Source organism: Siniperca chuatsi, linkage group LG13 (genome assembly GCF_020085105.1).
Source record: "Siniperca chuatsi isolate FFG_IHB_CAS linkage group LG13, ASM2008510v1, whole genome shotgun sequence".
Classification (NCBI taxonomy): Eukaryota; Metazoa; Chordata; class Actinopteri; order Centrarchiformes; family Sinipercidae; genus Siniperca; species Siniperca chuatsi.
The window spans coordinates 22,090,427-22,114,953 of record NC_058054.1 but is presented as its reverse complement, the minus strand read 5'-3'; the positions used below and the strand labels follow the sequence as shown (position 1 = coordinate 22,114,953).

General features: G+C 39.0%; 2 protein-coding genes, 1 long non-coding RNA gene and 1 other non-coding gene across 11 annotated transcripts in view; 2 read left to right on the top strand and 2 right to left on the bottom strand.

Annotated features, from left to right (window-relative positions):
• The window catches only part of LOC122886613 (caspase-8-like), an 11,363-nt gene extending 5,165 nt beyond the window's left edge, over positions 1 to 6,198 (bottom strand). Inside the window, exons 1-2 of the mRNA XM_044219015.1 lie at positions 5,986 to 6,198; positions 342 to 853 (exon numbers count right to left, since the gene is read on the bottom strand). The gene's annotated coding sequence lies outside the window, so the exon portion shown is untranslated. The remainder of the gene's footprint in view (positions 1 to 341; positions 854 to 5,985) is intronic.
• LOC122886616 (granulocyte-macrophage colony-stimulating factor receptor subunit alpha-like) lies at positions 3,083 to 24,527 on the top strand. Of its 8 annotated transcripts, XM_044219021.1 has the most exons (12): positions 9,898 to 9,927; positions 11,952 to 12,149; positions 15,525 to 15,596; positions 16,178 to 16,408; positions 16,731 to 16,783; positions 16,912 to 17,063; positions 17,372 to 17,550; positions 18,940 to 19,073; positions 19,299 to 19,440; positions 20,998 to 21,103; positions 21,554 to 21,635; positions 21,757 to 24,527. In XM_044219021.1, exons 4-12 carry the CDS (start codon positions 16,342 to 16,344, stop codon positions 21,841 to 21,843), a joined length of 1,002 nt encoding a protein of 333 aa, XP_044074956.1. In that variant the 5' UTR covers positions 9,898 to 9,927; positions 11,952 to 12,149; positions 15,525 to 15,596; positions 16,178 to 16,341; the 3' UTR covers positions 21,844 to 24,527. The 8 variants fall into 8 exon arrangements, with proteins under 8 accessions (XP_044074961.1, XP_044074958.1, XP_044074957.1 ...); XM_044219026.1 differs by lacking the exons at positions 9,898 to 9,927; positions 11,952 to 12,149 and adding an exon at positions 3,083 to 3,141 and having other exon boundaries at positions 16,335 to 16,408; XM_044219023.1 differs by lacking the exons at positions 9,898 to 9,927; positions 11,952 to 12,149 and adding an exon at positions 3,101 to 3,141.
• Positions 12,140 to 14,422, bottom strand: LOC122886626. The gene is made up of 2 exons (XR_006380396.1): positions 12,947 to 14,422; positions 12,140 to 12,293 (listed from the first exon to the last, which is right to left on the bottom strand). It is a non-coding gene; the product is annotated as an uncharacterized LOC122886626 (long non-coding RNA).
• trnae-cuc lies at positions 13,230 to 13,301 on the top strand. Its single transcript has one exon. It is a non-coding gene; the product is annotated as a tRNA-Glu (tRNA).

Sequence of the window (24,527 nt, the reverse complement as noted above, 5' to 3'; positions counted from 1 at the left end):
TCTGTCTCATGTCTTCCTTTAAATACTGAAGAAGCTCATCCTCTCTCTCTTTCTCTTAACTAGCTCTGGCTTTCCTTCTCCTCTTCTTGGCTGTGGTTTGTCCTCATGGATGAGGTGTTGGGACAGAGGCATTCCACCACCCCTCTGTCCTAATTGCCTCCATCCCTGAGGACACACCAAGGCCAAGTACTCATGCCCTCTCCCTGGATGCTTGCATGCCGTAGAGGAAATCAATCATGGTAGCTAACAACAACAGCAGCAAAACACATTTCAGCAGTGTAAGTGTGTTTATTAACTTGCATGATTAAAACAAATATAATTTCAAAATCTCATGGACATACTTTGCATGTTTTTATTGTCCCTTTTTTCTGGCTTGCAAAGGAGTCACTTTCCCCAGCAGGCCCATTTTCTCCAGAATCGTCCTAATCAGACAGAAAACAAGAGAAAAGGGGAACACTTATCAATCATGTTAACACAAGGATGCAAACTTGGGAAGACTGGAATAGGTGACACAGCAGGACAGACACAACCCCCCCAGAAATCATTTACTTGGATGCCCTATTTTGTGTTAAAAAGAAAAAAGGTAGAGTAAGTTTTGCTTCACACCACCAAACAAAAGCAGCTTAAGCAGAAAAATAACCAAGTTCAGGTTAGCCGTGCAATCAATCCCAAAAACGGTTGTACTGTACTTTGAAAGTTAACGTTATAACAATTACTCAACTGTCTGAAAACCAAGCAGGGTTCACAACCTGACTAAATTTGTTCACCATGGTCCATTTATGTACGTAATACGAATTTTAAATTATATATGAAATCGCCACAAACTCTGTAAGATATAAATCAACCTCTGAACCTGTACTAGTTTATGAGGTATTACAATATCACAAAGCTAATATTCTATATGTTAATACAGGCTAATAAGCATGTGTCTGCAGGCTTTGAGGTTAAAATATGTCTTGTAATTATCTGTGAGGGAAAAAAGTGTTACAGCTTCTTGTGTCTCTTTAACAAAGCCTAACCAAAAACACTGACTCAAAGCGTTTCAAAAGCTATTTCAAAATTAGGTAAAAAAAAAAACCTAAAAAAAACTCACCTCCTTTCGCCTCTTGCTCTCTCTCGTGACAGAACATCTGAGGAAATCAGAGTGAAACAGAATTACACCTCCTAACGTAACACTCTCGGACAATTTTTGATGAAGCCATAAGAAGGCAACCGTGTGACACACACACAATTAGCTGACATATGAGGAATACTAGACACAGTCGTTCCTATACCAAGGTCATATATGTTAACGTACCACTGGTGTCACTTGAACAAGCTTGGACAGGGTTAGGTAAAAGCAGCTGTTGTTCAACTGTAGGTTCTTCAGCTCTGGGTAAGTCAATTTAATGTTCTCATCAGTTTGCAGGAGGTCCAGGAAGGCTTGGCAGGTGTCCTCTCCCTTATTGATGATCTTATCCACAAGCTCAATGACGCCCTCTTCATCTTCTTTGTTGATGTTTTTAAGGTTGTTGTACTCACGTTGAGTTATCAGGTTCTTCTCATGAACTTTGTTAAGGATAGACCTGCGGTCTGCACACAAAGTCGTCTGAATGGCTATTTTTATTACATATCACCGTGTCTTTGGCTGACATGATGAATCTGACCGAGAGAAACAGAAACAGAAAGAAGAGCGATTAGAAGAAAAACAAGAACTGGACAAACTTGCTCAACCAGTCAATACTGGGGTTTGGTTTTGTGAAATTAAAAATTTTAATGAAAGGTTGATTGCCTACTTGCAGACTGGTTTTGGTTTTGTTATACAAAGAAACAGGAATTAAAAATTTTAATGACCAACGGAGGAAAGTTGGTTTCCCGGGATTGCTCAAAGTAAAGTACACCAGTCAATACTGAGGTTTTGGTTTTGTGAGAATTAAAAATTTTAATGAAGGTTGATTGCCTATTATATTAATACCATGTTGAAACTTTTTACACATATACACACACACACACAGGGCATGAGGTTTAAACAATTTAAAGTGTTGTCCTGCAGACTGCTGACTGTAGGGAAATGTTGATTAGCTGTTGCAAACAGGCTTACATTTATACAAAGAAACAGGGATATCAGAAAGAACATCATGTACTGAGGACAGTATGTATTGTAATGACCATGAGAGAGGAAAAGTATCAGTTTTGGGGAACGAAGCAGAGACTTTGGCAACTTACAAACAGAGGAAGTGTGAGGATTCCTCCACTAGGGTGCTGTCTCCACGCGAAGGGTGGAATCGTGTGCCTAGAGGCTGGGACCAGCCTGTGCACACCAGAAGGGAGAGCTAAGTCTAAACCACAGCTCCTCCCACCTCTGTAGAAACCTATCAGATAGTTGTACATTTTCATTTAAAACTCTGTGTAATGTTAAGAATAGCATTCTTTTTTAGGATGATGGCTACAGATTAACAGCTTGCTGACTGTGGTTTTCTGAATAGAAAAGATCCTTGTACAAGATGCTTTTGATCCTCCAATTCTTTAATAAATGCCAAATTAAGGAATAAGCTTCTCCAGACTTTTCTTTTTGCAAATAAGCGAGTTGAAACAGCTGACAGTTTGAGGACAGTATGTGTAATGACATGAGGGAAAAGTATCAGTTTTGAGGAACAAGCAGAGAGACTTTAGCAGCACATAGTCAAACTGTAAAAGCTTTGACCTGTAACATAGCCTACTGTAGTAGCATTGCTTTACCACTCAAGAGCCATTTTCTGGCACATAGTACAGTATAATTAATCATTTTGTACTTCACTCATGTGTGAGATTAAAGCAACTGATTTCAGACGCCAACAACATCTTTCAATTAATATGTTCTATAATTTCCATACATATTATTTCTGTCGTTTTAACATGTTTTTGTTATGTTTGTTTAAATTAATTCATGCATATTGAGTGCTTATGTTAAGTAGGAACTAAAGTACATATGCGTTACACACGGACATTTTTGAAAGATGCAACAGGAAAAAACGGACTTTTGGTAATGCGCAATTAGGGACGCCAACCGCCATAAAACACAACAGAAGAAGAAGAAAGAAGAAGAAGAAAGAAGAAGAAGAAAAAGAAAAAGAAAAAGAAAAAGAAAAAGAAAAAGAAAAAGAAAAAGAAAACGGACTTTTGGTAAGAAGTTAATATCTCTGCATGTGAATTTAAAGTTCTAAAGAAGTTGCAAAGAAGAAAAGATGTTTTTCATTTTTGTATTTTGATCGGGGTATTTCAAGAACTCATTCCCTCTTGGTTATATGCAGCCAGCGAGGTATGTAAAGTATGTTTGTGTTTCCCGAGTGTATTTGAGTTTTTTGCAATATATGTGAATGTGTTTATGTTCTACATTGTCATACTGTAGTTTGACGGTGGATTTCATTGACGGTGAACGTGATAGCGGAGAAAAGAATGAGAAAGGCAATAAATCCATCAGTATCCAGAACCATGGCGTCGTTTATTTCCCGGAGGGAGTGATACTGTACCTCTGAACGCAACAAGTGTGGCAGGCTGCTTTCGTTTCCAAATTCGGAAGTCAGAAACGCCTTTGTTTGGTCCAAACTTAAGCCAAGCTAGCGACTCTAGCTACAGTCTATTCAACTGCGCATTTATATGCTCAGATTTGATCTTCCCATGTGCAGGCAATTCATTGAGTAAATAGGATACAGTAGGACTGTAGGGACAGACAATAGAAGTGTCTGAGTGTGATGCGTGCCCACCACCTAGTGGAAGAGTAGCAGTATCTAACTGCTGGCTGTTGAGTAGTAGTTATAGTAGAAAGTAGTAAGTCCTCCAGAGACTCATTACTGCCCATTGTGGTGTTCCTAACGGGCACAGGCAGCAATACTAACGGGCACAGGCACAGGACAACGAGACTAGAAAGACCGTCTGGCAAAGTGTATATGATATATAATGATAGTATAGAGGCATGGATCCAGCAAAGTTCTTATGACATATTATGAAATACGGACACAGCTAATTGAAGTTTTTTCGAGAAGTTTTCAACCACCAAACTTAGATACCAGAGAAGTGGTTAGGCTAATTTACTGAAGCCCCAAAAAGAAAATCCCAAGGCGACGTCTGTCAAGGGAATAGCAGCCGCAGTTTGAATGGCTACGCTAGCTAATGCTAACTCTTGTTAGTACCGTACAACTTCAATTAAAAGCTGAGTCCCAATTAAATAGTCATTTTACTGGTCGTGTGTGGCTACACATTTTTTTTTTTGGATGTATAAAACCTCTTAAAGCCCACCGGACCGCCCACCTGAGCTCGTTCAATCGCGCATACAAATATAAATGTTTAAACTTTTGTCAAGATGGACATGCTAACATTACACATTGTTAGATCCTCCACAATTCAGTCGTTAACATTAGCATATCATATTTACAAATAACCCTAACCTTACTTTAATATTAAATATTTGTATTATTATATATATTAACAGTTTTTCTTTTTCTTCTTACCCTAAACCAGCCCAGACCCCTGTACTGCAGGATAAACCTGAGTGTTCATGTACTGGACAGGTTTTTTTAACCAGCAAGACGCACAGGGAGGCCCTGGCAGTGCTGCTGGACCTTCTCAACCAGGAACGGAGACACGAATGGGGTGCCACAACTGAGATTCTGGTGTTTCTCTTCTGGCTGGCAAGTAGGGCATCATACAGGGTGGTCTCCAGTGCGTTTGCAATGCCTCGTTCCACTGTCCACGGCATCGTCCACAGAATCACTGATGAGGTGGTGGCCATTTGCCACAAGACACCCTAAGCACACTCTGGAGACCACCCCAGATGATGTCCCACTGACAGAAAACACCAGAGTCTTAATTGTGGGAGCCCATCCAGGTCCAGCAGCACCACGAGAGACTCCCTGCTCAACTGAACAAAAATATACATAAACACATTTTCTAAGGCCTAATATTTATGAAATTGCATTTAAGACTTTTTAAGGAACTGCAGACACCCTGTATATTCCACTTATGTATGTACTTTGTTGTAAATAGTTGACAGCTGTAAATGAAATAAACACGTATTTAACAATTACTTTATTTATTCATTCCTTCAATATTTTTTTTATTTTTATTCAATCACTCAAGTAGAGAGAAGAGCTTCTCCATTCTCTCTCTGCTCTCCTCTGTCTCATGTCTTCCTTTAAATACTGAAGAAGCTCATCCTCTCTCTCTTTCTCTTAACTAGCTCTGGCTTTCCTTCTCCTCTTCTTGGCTGTGGTTTGTCCTCATGGATGAGGTGTTGGGACAGAGGCATTCCACCACCCCTCTGTCCTAATTGCCTCCATCCCTGAGGACACACCAAGGCCAAAGTACTCATGCCCTCTCCTGGATGCTTGCATGCCGTGAGAGGAAATCAATCATGGTAGCTAACAACAACAGCAGCAAAACACATTTCAGCAGTGTAAGTGTGTTTATTAACTTGCATGATTAAAACAAATATAATTTCAAAATCTCATGGACATACTTTGCATGTTTTTATTGTCCCTTTTTTCTGGCTTGCAAAGGAGTCACTTTCCCCAGCAGGCCCATTTTCTCCAGAATCGTCCTAATCAGACAGAAAACAAGAGAAAAGGGGAACACTTATCAATCATGTTAACACAAGGATGCAAACTTGGGAAGACTGGAATAGGTGACACAGCAGGACAGACACAACCCCCCCAGAAATCATTTACTTGGATGCCCTATTTTGTGTTAAAAAGAAAAAAGGTAGAGTAAGTTTTGCTTCACACCACCAAACAAAAGCAGCTTAAGCAGAAAAATAACCAAGTTCAGGTTAGCCGTGCAATCAATCCCAAAAACGGTTGTACTGTACTTTGAAAGTTAACGTTATAACAATTACTCAACTGTCTGAAAACCAAGCAGGGTTCACAACCTGACTAAATTTGTTCACCATGGTCCATTTATGTACGTAATACGAATTTTAAATTATATATGAAATCGCCACAAACTCTGTAAGATATAAATCAACCTCTGAACCTCTTAAATTTGATAGTAAAGGCTTCGGAGGCTGTAATTTGGTCGGATGAGGGCAACCGAGCTGCAGTAAATGCGGCGGATTAGCTAGCAACGTCAGTTAGCAATACTAACGTCACGTAACACGTCTATTAATTTAACGAACATTTGAGGTATTAAGGTCCCTTTGTTTTCTTTAACATTTGTATTGTGAGGTATTCGAGTGAGTTGAAACCCAATACTTACATTTTAAAAGTGTAAAGTGTGTAAAGCGGCCAAGGAATCTGTCAACATTACGTTTGAGGACGCCATATTCATCACCGACGCCAAATGCATCTTGGGATAGGTTCTGGAGGACGGTGGGAGGCAAAAGGGAGGAAGTACTCTCTGGCAAACTGGAAGACATCATCTGGTTTCCTCAGCAGCAAGAACTGCAAGAAGTCAGATATGAGGGCACGGACCTCTGGATAATGTCTCAGGTACGAGGCATGATCCGCCTTCAGCTCCTCCTGCCCCAATGAGACATAAACACACATTCATACTCACTCATTTATAGCATAAAATGAGATGTATGGGAGGAAACAGTAGTATCCATTCTAGGTAAAGTCAGTCTGAAGAAATGACTCAAATATTAAGCCAGTGTCTTTATCATATGAGAACATTATTGGTCACCTTTCTGTCCAAGAGCTTGGATTGCATCTGCATGTCTTCTTCCCAAACCAGGGGTATCTTCTTCTCTAAACCTAACATGCACACACACATACAAACAACATAACTGAATCTGTTTCATTAGGGAAACTGTTTTTATGTGTGTGGGAATGGTTACCTTTTTCTAGCTGTGATGGCAGCTGCAGAAGCCTCATGGTGACTGGTGATCCCACCTGCACTCTGCTGGCCAAGTGCCTGATCAGAGAACATAAACTGCTCAAAAATTCATTTATCAAGTCATGTTAACAGTTATTTTAAATGATTTACAGAGCATTAAAGTCATAAATGCGTGCACTCGTCGTGGATGCAGGGGTGTTTCACCGATGGCCGAACAGTACGCCATGCACACACACATGAAAAACAACTAAAGACAAGCACAGAAATAACATGAACTTTAAAGCTTTTTCTCTTTCTTGCTCTCTCATACCACAGCCAAAGCTCGCTAAGGACACAAGGAAAAACTTTGCATACAAGATATCAAGCTGTTAAAGTTGATGCTGTTTTGCAGCCATCTCTTGATGCGCAATGCTGATGCTCAATTACCACCAATAAATTCTCAACCTGTGCAAAATGCACAGATCATAATAATTAGTTATGATGTGGTTTCTTATTTAGTCAAAAGTGTGGAATAACTTTCCTAGGCCATGTCAATAAATGGTTGCAGTTTTTGGACATTATTTAGGTATAATTGTGTAGAAAAGAAAATGCCTTGCTAATTATTGTAGAAAAGGTTTCAGTCGTAGTCATCTGGACACTGTTTTCAGAATCAAGACGTTTCGGCTCCCATCCGGAAGTCACAATTGAGAATGACTTCCGGATGGGAGCCGAAACGTCTTGATTCTGAAAACAGTAATGTACTTTTCTGTACTAGTTTATGAGGTATTACAATATCACAAAGCTAATATTCTATATGTTAATACAGGCTAATAAGCATGTGTCTGCAGGCTTTGAGGTTAAAATATGTCTTGTAATTATCTGTGAGGGAAAAAAAAGTGTTACAGCTTCTTGTGTCTCTTTAACAAAGCCTAACCAAAAACACTGACTCAAGCGTTTCAAAAGCTATTTCAAAATTAGGTAAAAAAAAAAACCTAAAAAAAAACTCACCTCCTTTCGCCTCTTGCTCTCTCGTGACAGAACATCTGAGGAAATCAGAGTGAAACAGAATTACACCTCCTAACGTAACACTCTCGGACAATTTTTTGATGAAGCCATAAGAAGGCAACTTCGTGTGACACACACACAATTAGCTGACATATGAGGAATACTAGACACAGTCGTTCCTATACCAAGGTCATATATGTTAACGTACCACTGGTGTCACTTGAACAAGCTTGGACAGGGTTAGGTAAAAAGCAGCTGTTGTTCAACTGTAGGTTCTTCAGCTCTGGGTAAGTCAATTTAATGTTCTCATCAGTTTGCAGGAGGTCCAGGAAGGCTTGGCAGGTGTCCTCTCCCTTATTGATGATCTTATCCACAAGCTCAATGACGTGCCCCTCTTCATCTTCTTTGTTGATGTTTTTAAGGTTGTTGTACTCACGTTGAGTTATCAGGTTCTTCTCATGAACTTTGTTAAGGATAGACCTGCGGTCTGCACACAAAGTCGTCTGAATGGCTATTTTATTACATATCACCGTGTCTTTGGCTGACATGATGAATCTGACCGAGAGAAACAGAAACAGAAAGAAGACGATTAGAAGAAAACAAGAACTGGACAAACTTGCTCAAAGTAAAGTACACCAGTCAATACTGGGGTTTTGGTTTTGTGAGAATTAAAAATTTTAATGAAGGTTGATTGCCTATTATATTAATACCATGTTGAAACTTTTTTACACATATACACACACACACACAGGGCATGAGGTTTAACAATTTAAAGTGTTGTCCTGCAGACTGCTGACTGTAGGGAAATGTTGATTAGCTGTTGCAAACAGGCTTACATTTATACAAAGAAACAGGGATATCAGAAAGAACATCATGTACTGAGGACAGTATGTATTGTAATGACCATGAGAGGAAAAGTATCAGTTTTGGGGAACGAAGCAGAGACTTTAGCAACTTACAAACAGAGGAAGTGTAGGATTCCTCCACTAGGGTGCTGTCTCCACGCGAAGGGTGGAATCGTGTGCCTAGAGGCTGGGACCAGCCTGTGCACCACCGAAGGGAGAGCTAAGTCTAAACCACAGCTCCTCCCCACCTCTGTAGAAACCTATCAGATAGTTGTACATTTTCATTTAAAACTCTGTGTAATGTTAAGAATAGCATTCTTTTTTAGGATGATGGCTACAGATTAACAGCTTGCTGACTGTGGTTTTCTGAATAGAAAAGATCCTTGTACAAGATGCTTTTGATCCTCCAATTCTTTAATAAATGCCAAATTAAGGAATAGCTTCTCTCCAGACTTTTCTTTTGCAAATAAACGAACGCGCTGACAGTTTGTAGGGTCAAACTGTGAAAGCTTTTTGTAACATAGCCTACTGTAGTAGCATTGCTTTACCACTCAAGAGCCATTTTCTGGCACATAGTACAGTATAATTAATCATTTTGTACTTCACTCATGTGTGAGATTAAAGCAACTGATTTCAGACGCCAAACAAGGCACAGCAGCGAGCGTTCTGTGGGTTAGTCTTCAAAATGAGCCAACATGGCTTTTTAAAATGTAGTTAACTAGCTAGTTGGGACTCAAGCTAACTTGTGTCATTTTCTATATTGTACATCCGGTCCTACAGACTGGCGTTACACAGTCAGAATGTAACCGAGCTAACTTAAACCCTTTTCTACGACAACTGCATGCAAAGTACCGTAAGTTAACTACTGTACTTGTAAACTATCATAGCTTCAACAATACAGTGGTGATTAGATAACTCTTTGGTAACTTACTGTCAGGAAGTTTTCCCTCCAGATTGTACTTTAGGGAGACTGTATATAACTGCCGTACATATTTCTTTCAATTAATATGTTCTATAATTTCCATACATATTATTTCTGTCGTTTTAACATGTTTTTGTTATGTTTGTTTAAATTAATTCATGCATATTGAGTGCTTATGTTAAGTAGGAACTAAAGTACATATGCGTTACACACGGACATTTTTGAAAGATGCAACAGGAAAAAACGGACTTTTGGTAATGCGCAATTAGGGACGCCAACCGCCATAAAACACAACAGAAGAAGAAGAAAGAAGAAGAAGAAGAAGAAGAAGAAAAAGAAGAAAAAGAAAAAGAAAACGAAAAAGAAAAAGAAAAAGAAAACGGACTTTTGGTAAGAAGTTAATATCTCTGCATGTGAATTTAAAGTTCTAAAGAAGTTGCAAAGAAGAAAAGATGTTTTTCATTTTTGTATTTTGATCGGGGTATTTCAAGAACTCATTCCCTCTTGGTTATATGCAGCCAGCGAGGTATGTAAAGTATGTTTGTGTTTCCCGAGTGTATTTGAGTTTTTTGCAATATATGTGAATGTGTTTATGTTCTACATTGTCATACTGTAGTTTGACGGTGGATTTCATTGACGGTGAACGTGATAGCGGAGAAAAGAATGAGAAAGGCAATAAATCCATCAGTATCCAGAACCATGGCGTCGTTTATTTCCCGGAGGGAGTGATACTGTACCTCTGAACGCAACAAGTGTGGCAGGCTGCTTTCGTTTCCAAATTCGGAAGTCAGAAACGCCTTTGTTTGGTCCAAACTTAAGCCAAGCTAGCGACTCTAGCTACAGTCTATTCAACTGCGCATTTATATGCTCAGATTTGATCTTCCCATGTGCAGGCAATTCATTGAGTAAATAGGATACAGTAGGACTGTAGGGACAGACAATAGAAGTGTCTGAGTGTGATGCGTGCCCACCACCTAGTGGAAGAGTAGCAGTATCTAACTGCTGGCTGTTGAGTAGTAGTTATAGTAGAAAGTAGTAAGTCCTCCAGAGACTCATTACTGCCCATTGTGGTGTTCCTACTAACGGGCACAGGCACAGGCAACGAGACTAGAAAGACCGTCTGGCAAAGTGTATATGATATATAATGATAGTATAGAGGCATGGATCCAGCAAAGTTCTTATGACATATTATGAAATACGGACACAGCTAATTGAAGTTTTTTGAAGTTTTCAACCACCCGATACCAGAGAAGTGGTTAGGCTAATTTACTGAAGCCCCAAAAGAAAATCCCAAGGCGACGTCTGTCAAGGGAATAGCAGCCGCAGTTTGAATGGCTACGCTAGCTAATGCTAACTCTTGTTAGTACCGTACAACTTCAATTAAAAGCTGAGTCCCAATTAAATAGTCATTTTACTGGTCGTGTGTGGCTACACATTTTTTTTTTTGGATGTATAAAACCTCTTAAAGCCCACCGGACCGCCCACCTGAGCTCGTTCAATCGCGCATACAAATATAAATGTTTAAACTTTTGTCAAGATGGACATGCTAACATTACACATTGTTAGATCCTCCACAATTCAGTCGTTAACATTAGCATATCATATTTACAAATAACCCTAACCTTACTTTAATATTAAATATTTGTATTATTATATATATTAACAGTTTTTCTTTTTCTTCTTACCTAAACCAGCCCAGACCCTGTACTGCAGGATAAACCTGAGTGTTCATGTACTGGACAGGTTTTTTTAACCAGCAAGACGCACAGGAGGCCCTGGCAGTGCTGCTGGACCTTCTCAACCAGGAACGGAGACACGAATGGGGTGCCACAACTGAGATTCTGGTGTTTCTCTTCTGGCTGGCAAGTAGGGCATCATACAGGGTGGTCTCCAGTGCGTTTGCAATGCCTCGCTCCACTGTCCACGGCATCGTCCACAGAATCACTGATGAGGTGGTGGCCATTTGCCACAAGACACCCTAAGCACACTCTGGAGACCACCCCAGATGATGTCCCACTGACAGAAAACACCAGAGTCTTAATTGTGGGAGCCCATCCAGGTCCAGCAGCACCACGAGAGACTCCTGCTCAACTGAACAAAAATATACATAAACACATTTTCTAAGGCCTAATATTTATGAAATTGCATTTAAGACTTTTTAAGGAACTGCAGACACCCTGTATATTCCACTTATGTATGTACTTTGTTGTAAATAGTTGACAGCTGTAAATGAAATAAACACGTATTTAACAATTACTTTATTTATTCATTCCTTCAATATTTTTTTTATTTTTATTCAATCACTCAAGTAGAGAGAAGAGCTTCTCCATTCTCTCTCTGCTCTCCTCTCCTCTGTCTCATGTCTTCCTTTAAATACTGAAGAAGCTCATCCTCTCTCTCTTTCTCTTAACTAGCTCTGGCTTTCCTTCTCCTCTTCTTGGCCGTGGTTTGTCCTCATGGATGAGGTGTTGGGACAGAGGCATTCCACCACCCCTCTGTCCTAATTGCCTCCATCCCTGAGGACACACCAAGGCCAAGTACTCATGCCCTCTCCCTGGATGCTTGCATGCCGTAGAGGAAATCAATCATGGCAGCTAACACATTTCAGCAGTGTAAGTGTGTTTATTAACTTGCATGATTAAAACAAATATAATTTCAAAATCTCATGGACATACTTTGCATGTTTTTATTGTCCCTTTTTTCTGGCTTGCAAAGGAGTCACTTTCCCCAGCAGGCCCATTTTCTCCAGAATCGTCCTAATCAGACAGAAAACAAGAGAAAAGGGGAACACTTATCAATCATGTTAACACAAGGATGCAAACTTGGGAAGACTGGAATAGGTGACACAGCAGGACAGACACAACCCCCCCAGAAATCATTTACTTGGATGCCCTATTTTGTGTTAAAAAGAAAAAAGGTAGAGTAAGTTTTGCTTCACACCACCAAACAAAAGCAGCTTAAGCAGAAAAATAACCAAGTTCAGGTTAGCCGTGCAATCAATCCCAAAAACGGTTGTACTGTACTTTGAAAGTTAACGTTATAACAATTACTCAACTGTCTGAAAACCAAGCAGGGTTCACAACCTGACTAAATTTGTTCACCATGGTCCATTTATGTACGTAATACGAATTTTAAATTATATATGAAATCGCCACAAACTCTGTAAGATATAAATCAACCTCTGAACCTCTTAAATTTGATAGTAAAGGCTTCGGAGGCTGTAATTTGGTCGGATGAGGGCAACCGAGCTGCAGTAAATGCGGCGGATTAGCTAGCAACGTCAGTTAGCAATACTAACGTCACGTAACACGTCTATTAATTTAACGAACATTTGAGGTATTAAGGTCCCTTTGTTTTCTTTAACATTTGTATTGTGAGGTATTCGAGTGAGTTGAAACCCAATACTTACATTTTAAAAGTGTAAAGTGTGTAAAGCGGCCAAGGAATCTGTCAACATTACGTTTGAGGACGCCATATTCATCACCGACGCCAAATGCATCTTGGGATAGGTTGGGCCACTAAGGATCCACCGTTGCATCCTCCAAATTCAAGAAAATAAATCCGCATTTGAAGCAGTATTGAAATGCGACAGCCAGTCGCGCCCGCCGTGATGCATTCGGCCTTCAAATGAGTTATAGAGTTATAATGAGACACAGCTATAAAATCAATTCAACTTATGCACGCCTTAACTTTCCCTGGTGGTCTAGTGGTTAGGATTCGGCGCTCTCACCGCCGCGGCCCGGGTTCGATTCCCGGTCAGGGAACTACTTTTGCCTTCTATATCCAGGCACAGACGTCAATTAGCGATTCAGCGCATTTACCCGGCGCAATGACATATAGTCTAGCAGCCACACCGACTATAACATCACGAAATATCACCATATTTATCTAAATGGTCACCTTTAGAAATAATAAGTTATTAGTAGAATTGTCATTTTTTTTATTTTCTGTTATTGGTTAGTTTAGTTAACCCTGTACTGCATATCGCTGCCCTAAGGCAACAGAAAGAATTTCACTCTTTTGCATGTTTAAATAGAGATGTATTGACAAGAAACATATGTACATGTATATGAACATCTAAAGAAGCAAAATAGAAGAAATATTTGATAGATTTTTGAGATTTAAAAAAATGTATACTGTATATACAGTATATATAATAAAGTGGTTTTCTCTTCGTTGCCTCAGGGCAACGTTGTGCAGTTAGGCTACTTTTCCAAGTAGTATTGTGCTCAATGAAGGACTTGTATGTGATGTAAAATGAAGGTCCTGGTCAATGTTTTTTTATGAACATATCCACTGAAATTCACAGGCAATGAACACAAGGACATTCTATGGGCTAAAAATGTACTTTCTGCACAATCTGTTACAACGCAATGACTAAAACTGTGCTTATATTATAACTATATAACAACAAATGAAAATTTTGATCATTGATACATTATCAGAGAGCCTCAATCTTTTTTTATAGAAAACCATAATGTGTGCAGTAGAGGGTTAATAGTTATCTACCTGTTTCCAAGGTAAAGAGAAAATAATGCAATGTAGAATAACATAATAAAATCTGGTCTCACTTGAAGATATGATTAACTGAATTTATTATAGAGTAAAGTATATACAGTATATACACTCAGTTGCCAGTTTATTCAACTTTATGATCTTTTGGAGGATGTAGTTTGTGTTGCTGTTGAATTGCATTGCAATATACACAGAGGTGTTTCTGTTTTTTAGCCTGCCCTCGTTGATATAAATGGTGAGTTATATGATTTATTGCAGGACTGTTACTACATTAGTTTTCGCAAGGTGTACTTACTGTAATAAATGACTGAATTCAATACGTGTGTTATCTGTCAGTCCCAACAGGAGTGATTTGTTTTACTTATCCTACTTTGCAGAGAGGCCAAAGGTCATGCTGTGCTACAGAGCAGCAATCTAGAGCTGGTAGTGATCCACTGTCTTGCTCAAGCACACTTGAGGAGCATGTGTTGTCAGAGGGACTTGAAGCCACCCTGTCAAAGAATAATGTCCATTCATACCTTTAATAATCCTGAAGCCATCATACATGATAACAAAGTACTCATTGACAGATTTTCTCAACTGGATGAGCTGAGTCCCTTTGAGTCTCTGCGCATAAACTGTTTTGGTAAGGGACACCATCTAAATGCTGTCATCATGTCACTGCAGACTCTTTCAGTAGCTCTGAACTAGTTACATCCCATTAGTGCAATCTGTCAATTTGTCAACCACTTAGCTGAAGTAAAAACCATTTGAGTGTCCCTGTCTTGGGTCTATGGTAAGCCAGCCCATACCTCACTTCCCACACTATTAAACCACTAAACACCAAACACCTAACAGAACAAGGGTGCACAAAGAACACAGAATGAGCTCAGCCAAATATTATCAACCTTTACTGGGTTTGACCCACAACTGTTGTAAATGGATATAGCTGGATCTTGATTAATCAATTTAGTGCTGGTCTTATAACTGATGCTAGTACTGGCTACATGTTTTATATATAACTGGTTGACTTTGATAAAGCACTAATTAACAGGAGCCCCATTATGATCTGATTCAGTGTCCAGTTAAACAGATATATATATTTTAAGTTACAGATTTTATATAAAAAAAAAGTTACCAATTTCATTTACAAGTTGCCAATTTCATAAAAAATAACTAATTTGTTAACTATTTAAAAAAGTTACCAGTTTTATTTAAAAACGTATTGATTCAGTTACTTTAAAAAAAGTTACCTATTTTATTTTAAAAAGCTATTGATCCAGCCTTTTACTTGTACCTAGTTTTTAGTGTATTTACCATCAACACACCGACACATGCTTTAGATGTAACCAGAAAAGCTATGTACAGGGGGGTTTAAAATCTTTTGATGTTGCTGTGTGTGTATGTGAGAGTACGAATAAAGAAACAGAAAGAACCCCATGGTTTCCTGAAGCTCAGTACAGTATGTGACGTCATACTTCTTCTTTCCCCAGAAATGTGTCACTGTCTTCAGTCAGTGAGGGCAGAGAACCACAGTCAGCTATAGAGTGGAAGAGCAGCTGGAGGTAACGGCTTCTTGGTTATGCTTTTTACAATAAGTTTATTATGATATACCTTGTAGGTGGATTTTGTGTTAGATTGTATTCATAAGAAAGCTTACACCTAGAATAGCTAATCATGGGTATTTATTATTTTTGAGAGAGAGTTGTATAGCTGAGTGTGTAAACAAAACAAAGCACTGATAAAAATCAATCAATTAATAATTCTTCTTTCTTTCTTTGTGGAAAATGTAAAAGCTTTTGTAGGCAGTGAAAATCGATATGTTGTTAAAACTCACAAGAAAATGTAACTGTGAGGAGAATCAACACTCATATGAGGAAAGCGGTTTGTTTGTATTTGATTATATGCCCAGTGAGATGTCTTGCTATCAGTCAGTCTCAAATTGTAGGCTTTTAAAAAGGGGAAGTATGAACAGCCAGGAAATTACTTAGTGTGCACTGATACAAGACCTTATCTAAGCCTACTGTATGTGACAAGACACTGTATGCTCAGTAGTGTATATTTATATACATCTGTCTTTGTGTGTGTGTGTTTGTGTGTGTGTGTGTGTGTGTGTGTGTGTGTTTCGTGTTCTTTCTCCCCGCAGGTAGAGACTGCTTTTGAGGGTTAAGACTTGGTTTTAGGGTACAGGTTACAGTTAGGTTAAGTTTAGGGTAAGGGGCTAGGGAAAGCAATATGTCAATGACTGTGGGATTATGAGACGTGTGTGCGTGCGTGTGTGTGTGTGTGTCTAAAACCCCTAGGTCGGCTATGAAGCTGTTTCCTGTCCCTCCAATATTTTGGTCCAGTTTGCTGGTTTTGTGGGCCTCACAAAGTGGTGGGTAACTTTTGACATTACACACTAGGCCTATTCAGAGACACTCACTCATTCCCTATAACTTTATGGATGATGAACCATGGCTATCAAAATTAAAACATGACCCATAACTCTTCTCTTTAACACCATGCTTAATTCATCAACATTTTTTGGCTGTGGCTTTCATCAGGGTGGTGTCGCTGTTTGTTTCCTTTTTCCTTGTATTCAAGGACCCCCGCCCGAAGTGTTTAAATTTGGCCGGACTTGCATTGATGCTCAACATCAGTTTTATTTGTGTTTTCCCTCGTGCTACAAATCCAGATATATGTTCTTATTTTGACAGGGACGCACGCCAGCAATCCAGATATCTGTCAGGAGAACATGGAAATTGATGAAGTGAGAATCAAAATGTTCTGTTAACTTCCAGAGGCCACACAGGCACAATAAACGCTTGCTGCTTAAATACAGATACATATTTTTTCGATTTCTATATTCTGTTCTATATATCTGTGAAACTCTTTCAGCTCAATGCACAGAGTTCAGTGGAGGGGAATTATATAATGAAGACTGCGGTGGAAGGTAACTTCCTCTGCGCCCTTTACCCAACAAATACACTCAACTGCTCCTGGTCATTCCACACTTTACAGAAGAATGCTCAGCTCTTTGTCTATATCAGGTATTTTTTTTAAATGAGACTTTACCCATATAGCATAGCTTTGAGTATTTATGAATATGAATGCCTCTCAAAGAATCAGATACAATACCCTAATCTGTACCACTGTATAGCCCAATAAAGACTTTATAACTTTCAACAATTATAATTCACTGATCAATACCAAACTGTGTAAAAGTAAACATTTTCTAAGTAGACACTAAGTAGTGTTCACCTTTAAGCAATCAAAAATGAACATATTTACAATACAGGTATGTTAAAATGTAAAAATGGTTTTGACTGTGTGTCTCTTTCTTTGTCTATTCATCCAGTGTTTGTGACGGTGAAAGGACAGTTCCCCCCCCCTCTCACAATTCGTCTGAGGAAAGAGTCGGATCAAGGTCTTTGACTCTAAGCGACTATCAGTCGTTTCATGTAAACATCAACTTTCACATAACCCTACACGACAAGTGGACAGACTACACCTTCAGATACGACGAGCACATGCTAGGTAATAATCCAAGACAAACACTGTCATTGAGTTGTTGATGAGTATTTGAGAATGATAATACCACAGCTGGTCTGCAGTGGCATCCACTGTTTAAATAATGCACTTTATTTTGATTCTATCCACTTGACTCTTAACAGTGGATCAATAGATATTTAATATCAGTTTGTCTGCAGTCAGCTATATGTTTCTGAGCCCCGTTGGAGATCACATGGTAGACAAAATTGTGTGGGTATGGTAGTTTGGAAATTGGTTATCAGCAATCAGTCAAAGTACTAATAGCACACTGTAAAAATACTCCACTACAAGTAAAAGTCTTGCGTTCAAAACCTTACTGAAGTAAAAGTATGTAAGTATTATGAGCAAAATTCACCTAAAGTATCAAAAGAAAAAGTACTCATTCTGCAGAAAAATGCTCCCTGTCAGTGTTTTACTATTATATATGATGTTTTAGGATTAATGTTACTGCTGCATTAATGTGTATGTTGCATTTTACTGCTGTAGTAGCTGTTTAAGTTTGGGCTAATTTTAACTACTTTACATACTGTTGGGTTGTTTAATCTACAGCAGTGCATCATATTCTATGAGATCATCATATGTTTGTAGCGTCGCTGTTCCACGTATCTCTAAAAAGTTGCCCTTTCATGAGCTCAGGAAAAACAGTGACGATGCATTTTCCAGCTAATAAAAGCTATAAAAAAATGTATTTAGCTGAAGAAGTAAGAGATAACCCATAAAGTTTCAGGTTATCAGAAACATTCTAATTAAAAATCACCAAATTTGGAGATACATGGTTTTCACTGGATAGGAAGGGTATGAAAAATTGGAATCTGAAAAGTTGCCTAACTAGTAACTAAAGCTGTCAGTGCAGTAAAAAGTACAATATTTGCCTCTGAGATGTAGGGAAGTAGAAGTATGAAGTTGCATAAGATGAAAATTTCACGGCAATCCAACAGTGGTTGAGATATTTCAGTCTGGACCAAAGTCCAGCTGCTGCTACCATGGCTAAAAAAGTATGTATATTATCTGTGTATTTAGTTTAGTGTGTTTTGTAAGACACTAAACTATTGTATTGTAAAGGCCAGAGGCTCATAACCAAAGTCTTTTTTTTTGCTTTTTTGAGGAACAAATCTTGACTTTACAAATGTCACTGTTGGGCTCATAAATTATTCTCATAATATTATGACTTTCATCATAGGCTAACTGGCACTTTGTTGGTTAGCTAGGGTTAGGTTTAGGCACATGCAATCAAGAGTTAGGTACATAAAATAATTTGGTAAGCTGAAAGTTCAGGTTAGTTTTAGATTGTAGGTTGTAGAGAGCCCGTAGCAGACCTTCGCCAATGAATTATTAGCAATTATTTGACAAATGTTTTGGTTGTGTTTGCCACAGAGGTCCTGGCTCCACCCGAAAAAATCTCTGCATCAGTCAAAGATGGAAGCCTGTTGGTGACCTGGGGTCTGCCCCACAGTCGAGAATACTCCAACCCCTCATGTTTTGAATACCAGCTGGACATAGGTGACCAGGTACAGTGTGTCTGTTTGTATTTTGATTGTTCCAGGTATACCATTTAGTGCATTATTTTCTGGTGCACATAAACAAGACAAACCTTTTACATAATTTTTACAAAAGAATTATGATATTTTCAAGGAACCATAAGTCTGCAAAGTCAGACCTGATCAGCTAACAACAATCTAAATGAGGTAAACCTATTGAGTGTTTACTGGTGAATCTTTATCTTTTATAAACAGGAAAGACCCAAGAACTTGACCGGCCAGTCTTATAAAGAGCCAAATGCAGATCCCTCCCGCACCTACAGAGTGAGGATAAGGGCGAGAAGGAAATACGAATGCCAATTATCTCCTCAATGGAGCGACTGGAGTCACACCGTCAGTGAGTGCTGTTTGTTAAAGGCATCTCGAATAGTGGTTTAACCAAACAGTTGGTGACCTTTTATCATTCCATCCATTGGTTGATGTCTGGCGGCCTGAATACAAACCCGATTCCAAAAAAGTTGGGACACTGTACAAATTGTGCATAAAAACAGAATGCAATGATGTGGAAGTTTCAAATTTCAATATTTTATTCAGAATACAACATAGATGACATATCAAATGTTTAAACTGAGAAAATGTATCATTTTAAGGGAAAAATAAGTTGATTTAAAATTTCATGGCATCAACACATCTCCAAAAAGTTGGGACAAGGCCATGTTTACCACTGTGTGGCATCCCTTCTTCTTTTTATAACAGTCTGCAAACGTCCGGATCCTTCTTCTACGCAGCCGTGATGTTGTAATTGATGCAGTATGTGGCCTGGCATTGTCATGTTGGAAAATGCAAGGTCTTCCCTGAAAGAGACGACGTCTGGATGGGAGCATATGTTGTTCTAGAACTTGGATATACCTTTCAGCATTGATGGTGCCTTTCCAGATGTGTAAGCTGCCCATGCCACACGCACTCATGCAACCCCATACCATCAGAGATGCAGGCTTCTGACCTGAGCGCTGATAACAACTTGGGTTGTCCTTGTCCTCTTTAGTCCGGATGACATGGTCGTCCTAGTTTTCCAAGAAGAACTTCAAATTTTGATTCGTCTGACCACAGAACAGTTTTCCACTTTGCCACAGTCCATTTTAAATGAGCCTTGGCCCAGAGAAAACCTGCGCTTCTGGATCATGTTTAGATATGGCTTCTTTTTTGACCTATAGAGTTTTAGCCGGCAACAGCGAATGGCACGGTGGATTGTGTTCAGCGACAATGTTTTCTGGAAGTATTCCTGAGCCCATGTTGTGATTTCCATTACAGTAGCATTCCTGTATGTGATGCAGTGCCCGGAGATCACGGGCATCCAGTATGGTTTTCCGGCCTTGACCCTTACGCACAGAGATTGTTCCAGATCCTCTGAATCTTTGGATGATATTATGCACTGTAGATGATGATAACTTCAAACTCTTTGCAATTTTTCTCTGAGAAACTCCTTTCTGATATTGCTCCACTATTTTTCGCCGCAGCATTGGGGAAATTGGTGATCCTCCGCCCATCTAGACTTCTGAGAGACACTGCCACTCTGAGAGGCTCTTTTTTTACCCAATCATGTTGCCAATTGGTCCTCCAGCTGTTCCTTATGTGTACATTTAACTTTTCCGGCCTCTTATTGCTACCTGTCCCAACTTTTTGGGAATGTGTAGCTCTCATGAAATCCAAAATGAGCCAATATTTGGCATGACGTTTCAAAATGTCTCACTTTCAACATTTGATATGTTTTCTATATTCTATTGTGAATAAAATATAGGTTTATGAGATTTGTAAATTATTGCATTCTTTTTTAATTCACAATTTGTACAGTGTCCCAACTTTTTTGGAATCGGGTTGTACACTATGTTATATTTTATGAATGCAATAACCTCAGTACAGTGATCAGCATGTTTATGTGTGTGTCTGTTTGTAGTGGTGGAACAGTCAGGTTACAAACTCAACACTCTGGTGATCATCTCGATTTCCCTTGGAATACCCATGATCCTCCTGGCTGTGCTGCTGATGGTGCGCCATCAGAGGTACTGTTTCTGTCTCCAACTGAACTAACCTGTTGACTGCTGCGTGACTCTAAACTCTGTCCCCTCTTTTAAAATTTGACTGTGACTTCAGCAGAAGCAGGGAAGTTAAGTGAGAAAGCAAAGAGTGCAAAAAAAGAGAAGCGAGTGGAGTGTTTGGCTGGTGGTAGTGTCTTTTTTTTTCTGAATAGCCACCGCAAAACATCCGGCTTCAACTTCCTTAAGGTGCCAACAGACCCCCTGTGAGTTCTAAAACAGCCAAACTGGGGCAAACACAAAATTAAAGAAAATGCAAAAGAAGAAAAGGGAAGGATGCACTCTTTTTGTCTTTGCTTGGAAGTTTACATCAAAATGATTTTATCCAATGCAAATGGCAGCAGAATGAGTTTAAAATGTGTATTGAGATTCCTGCTCGAGGCTCATTGTGTGGGGGTGTATGTGTGTGTGTTTCAGGGTGACTAAGGTTCTGTTTCCTCCGATTCCACGGCCCCCACCAAAGTACAAATGTTTCCTTGAAAAAAATGACACATTGAATGTAAGTACACATGCCCATACTGTATACACACACACACACACACACTTTAACACTCACCCAACCCCAAACACTTGTGTACAAATGTTGCCAAAGTATTTTTGTGTGTGTGTTGTGTTTCCAGTTCTTCCATCCTGGCCTGTCAGCTGAGCCTGAGGCGGAGATCACAGAGGTGGAGGACACAGAGCAAAACCCGGGAAAGACATTTTAAAAACAATATGGGAAGGACACATTCAAATTGAATTTGCGGCTCTGTGTCGCTCATGTCTTAAGTTTTGTGACACTTTAATAAATTTGAGTACATGTAAAAGTATACCAGTATGACAGCAAAACACTGAACCCTGTTTTGCCTTTTAACATGCATATGACAGCAATACTTCAATTATTTTAGAAATACGCTGAATCACTTTCTTGCTGAGAGTTAGATGAGACACTCTATACCACTCTCATGTCTGCACAGTAAATTGAAGTTCACAGCCAGCAGCTGGTTAGCTTAGCATAAAGACTGGAAGCAGGGGGAAACAACTAGCATGGCTCTGTCAGTAACGTAACAAAAATCACCCACCAGCACCTCTAAAGCTCAAACATTAATTGACACTTTTGTTAAATCTATACAAAAACTGAAGCATAAAGATGACATTCTCCATTTTACAGGGGGTTATGTCCCGGGCTATTTCTTGGCTCTGAGCAGAAACTCCATTAAGTTAGTGGTTGTGGCCAAGAAATATTTTGGGATAAAATTATCCATAAAAAAGTGAATTGTCGCTTTTATACTGCTTGTACTGATTAAACAAATATGATGTCTTAATTACTGTAGTGAGATTTAGAGTTGCTGGTAGGTGGATTTCGTTACCTTTGGACAGATTCAAGCTAGCTGTTTCCCCCATTTTTCAGTTGTCTTTATGCTAAGCTAAGCTAACCCGCTGCAGGCTGTGGCCCTATATTTAACGGACAGACAAGAGTGGTATCAGGCTTCTCATGTAACACTCTGCCAGAAAGGGAATAAACATATTTCCTAAAATGTTGAACTGTTTCTTTAAAGGTCTACACTTCCCTCAGATCTAACAATTGCAGATAAAGGAAGAGTCAATAGTGGACTCCATTTTAAAATCTGCCAAAGAAATCAAGTGATCCAACTTCAGTTCCTGTTGCAGAGATCCTGCATTCTGACGGACATAGAGAGCCAACCTACACTCTTGTACAAGTCACAGTAATGAGTTCTAAAGCCTTCTCCTAATATGAATCTCAGAGCACTTTGATAAAAAAAAAAATTGAAAGAGAGAAGTGCAGATGTTGTCGCTTGCATATAAATAATACTACAATAGTGCGGTAGGGGTGCGATTGTAGACTGAACTACTTGCTGCCAAACTGAACGAGAGAGAAAAATGTGTGTATAAAAAGTTTTTTTTAGTTTTTACTTTTTTCGAACGAGGTCTGTGGTCGAATAGTCTTTATGCTTAGGAAGGTTCCTAACTGAGTGAAATGACCTGGAAGTATTTAAGTGGCAGCCATGATAAGATTTGTCCGAATTTGGTCATGTCTAGATGGTAACCCTGGATTTGCAAAACTCTCATAAGATTTGTACGTGTTGTTTCTTCATTGTGCATGTTCCTAAACCTAACCAAGTAGTTTTGTTGCCTAAACCTTGTGAGGGTTTCTACAAATCCAGAGTTACCATCTAGACAGGACCACTGAATTCTCTAAATGCTAAGGAAAGGTGCTTCAATGCTAGCTTTCTAATAATGCTGTCACACAATTCCTTGCGGCAGCAATATTTAAAGTGATGCGCCATTGTAGTTTCTCCACGGGAGACTCACATAAATGTAGAAACAACAGAGCACCTATTTTATGCTTGTGACAGGATCCAAAACTTATGGAAATCCTTGCATGATTGGCTGAGCTCCAAATATAGATCATAAATATAGATCTCTTCTCTTTCAAATCGATCCAGTTAGGAGTAATCTTGAAAAACAAGCATAATGAATTTCTAGGTAACAATATCATCATAACAAAATACTATATACATAAATGTTGTTTCGCTAAATCCCCATTGTGGAATGCGAAAAAAAAATACTAAAAAATGAATTTTCTCTACTTAACAAAGACGGTGTAGTCCCTCATTCGTCCAGGAGTGTTCTATCGTAGAAAAGGTTTCAGTCGTAGTCATCTGGACGTTTTCAGAATCAAGACGTTTCGGCTCCCATCCGGAAGTCATTCTCAATTGTGAAAAAATGGGATGGGAACTAGAAGTAGGTAGAGATAGTTGCAGCCAGAAAACAATAGGCCTGATTACTGATTACTGGGCCATCTTGGAAACAATTAGGTCAGTTTCAGGTGAAACTAGCTATTAACAGATACTCAGGAAGACTCCTTCCTGAGGGCAGGGCTTATGTAACACAGAGTAGCTTAAATTTCTAGTTCCCGTCCCATTTTTTCACAATTGAGAATGCTGAAAACAGTGTCCAGATGACTACGACTGAAACCTTTTCTACGATCTACTTAACAAATGTATAAAAATGGTCAAAAGCGACCATGCCAGGAAACTCTGTATACTTATGTCTGAATATAATTTACTCTGGCCCCTTGCTCAATTCCTCATTTCTAATTAATTATCATCATAATGGCTCAACCTTCTCTACTTGTATATTAATTTTATGTTATTATTTCAACATTTCCATCCTGTTTGCTTTGTTTTTGTCTTTATTTTCAACACTATCTATTTTGTTGTTACTTCCTGTAAGTAATTGATGGTTAAATGTACCCTATGTATAAACTTAAAACATCCTTTCTTAGTAGGTGTGATTCTGTTTTGGACAGGAAACCTTACTCGAATTAGGCAGCTTTGAGTTTGTCACTGTAATTATGTGCTATAAATAAAGTTGATTTAAAAGCCTA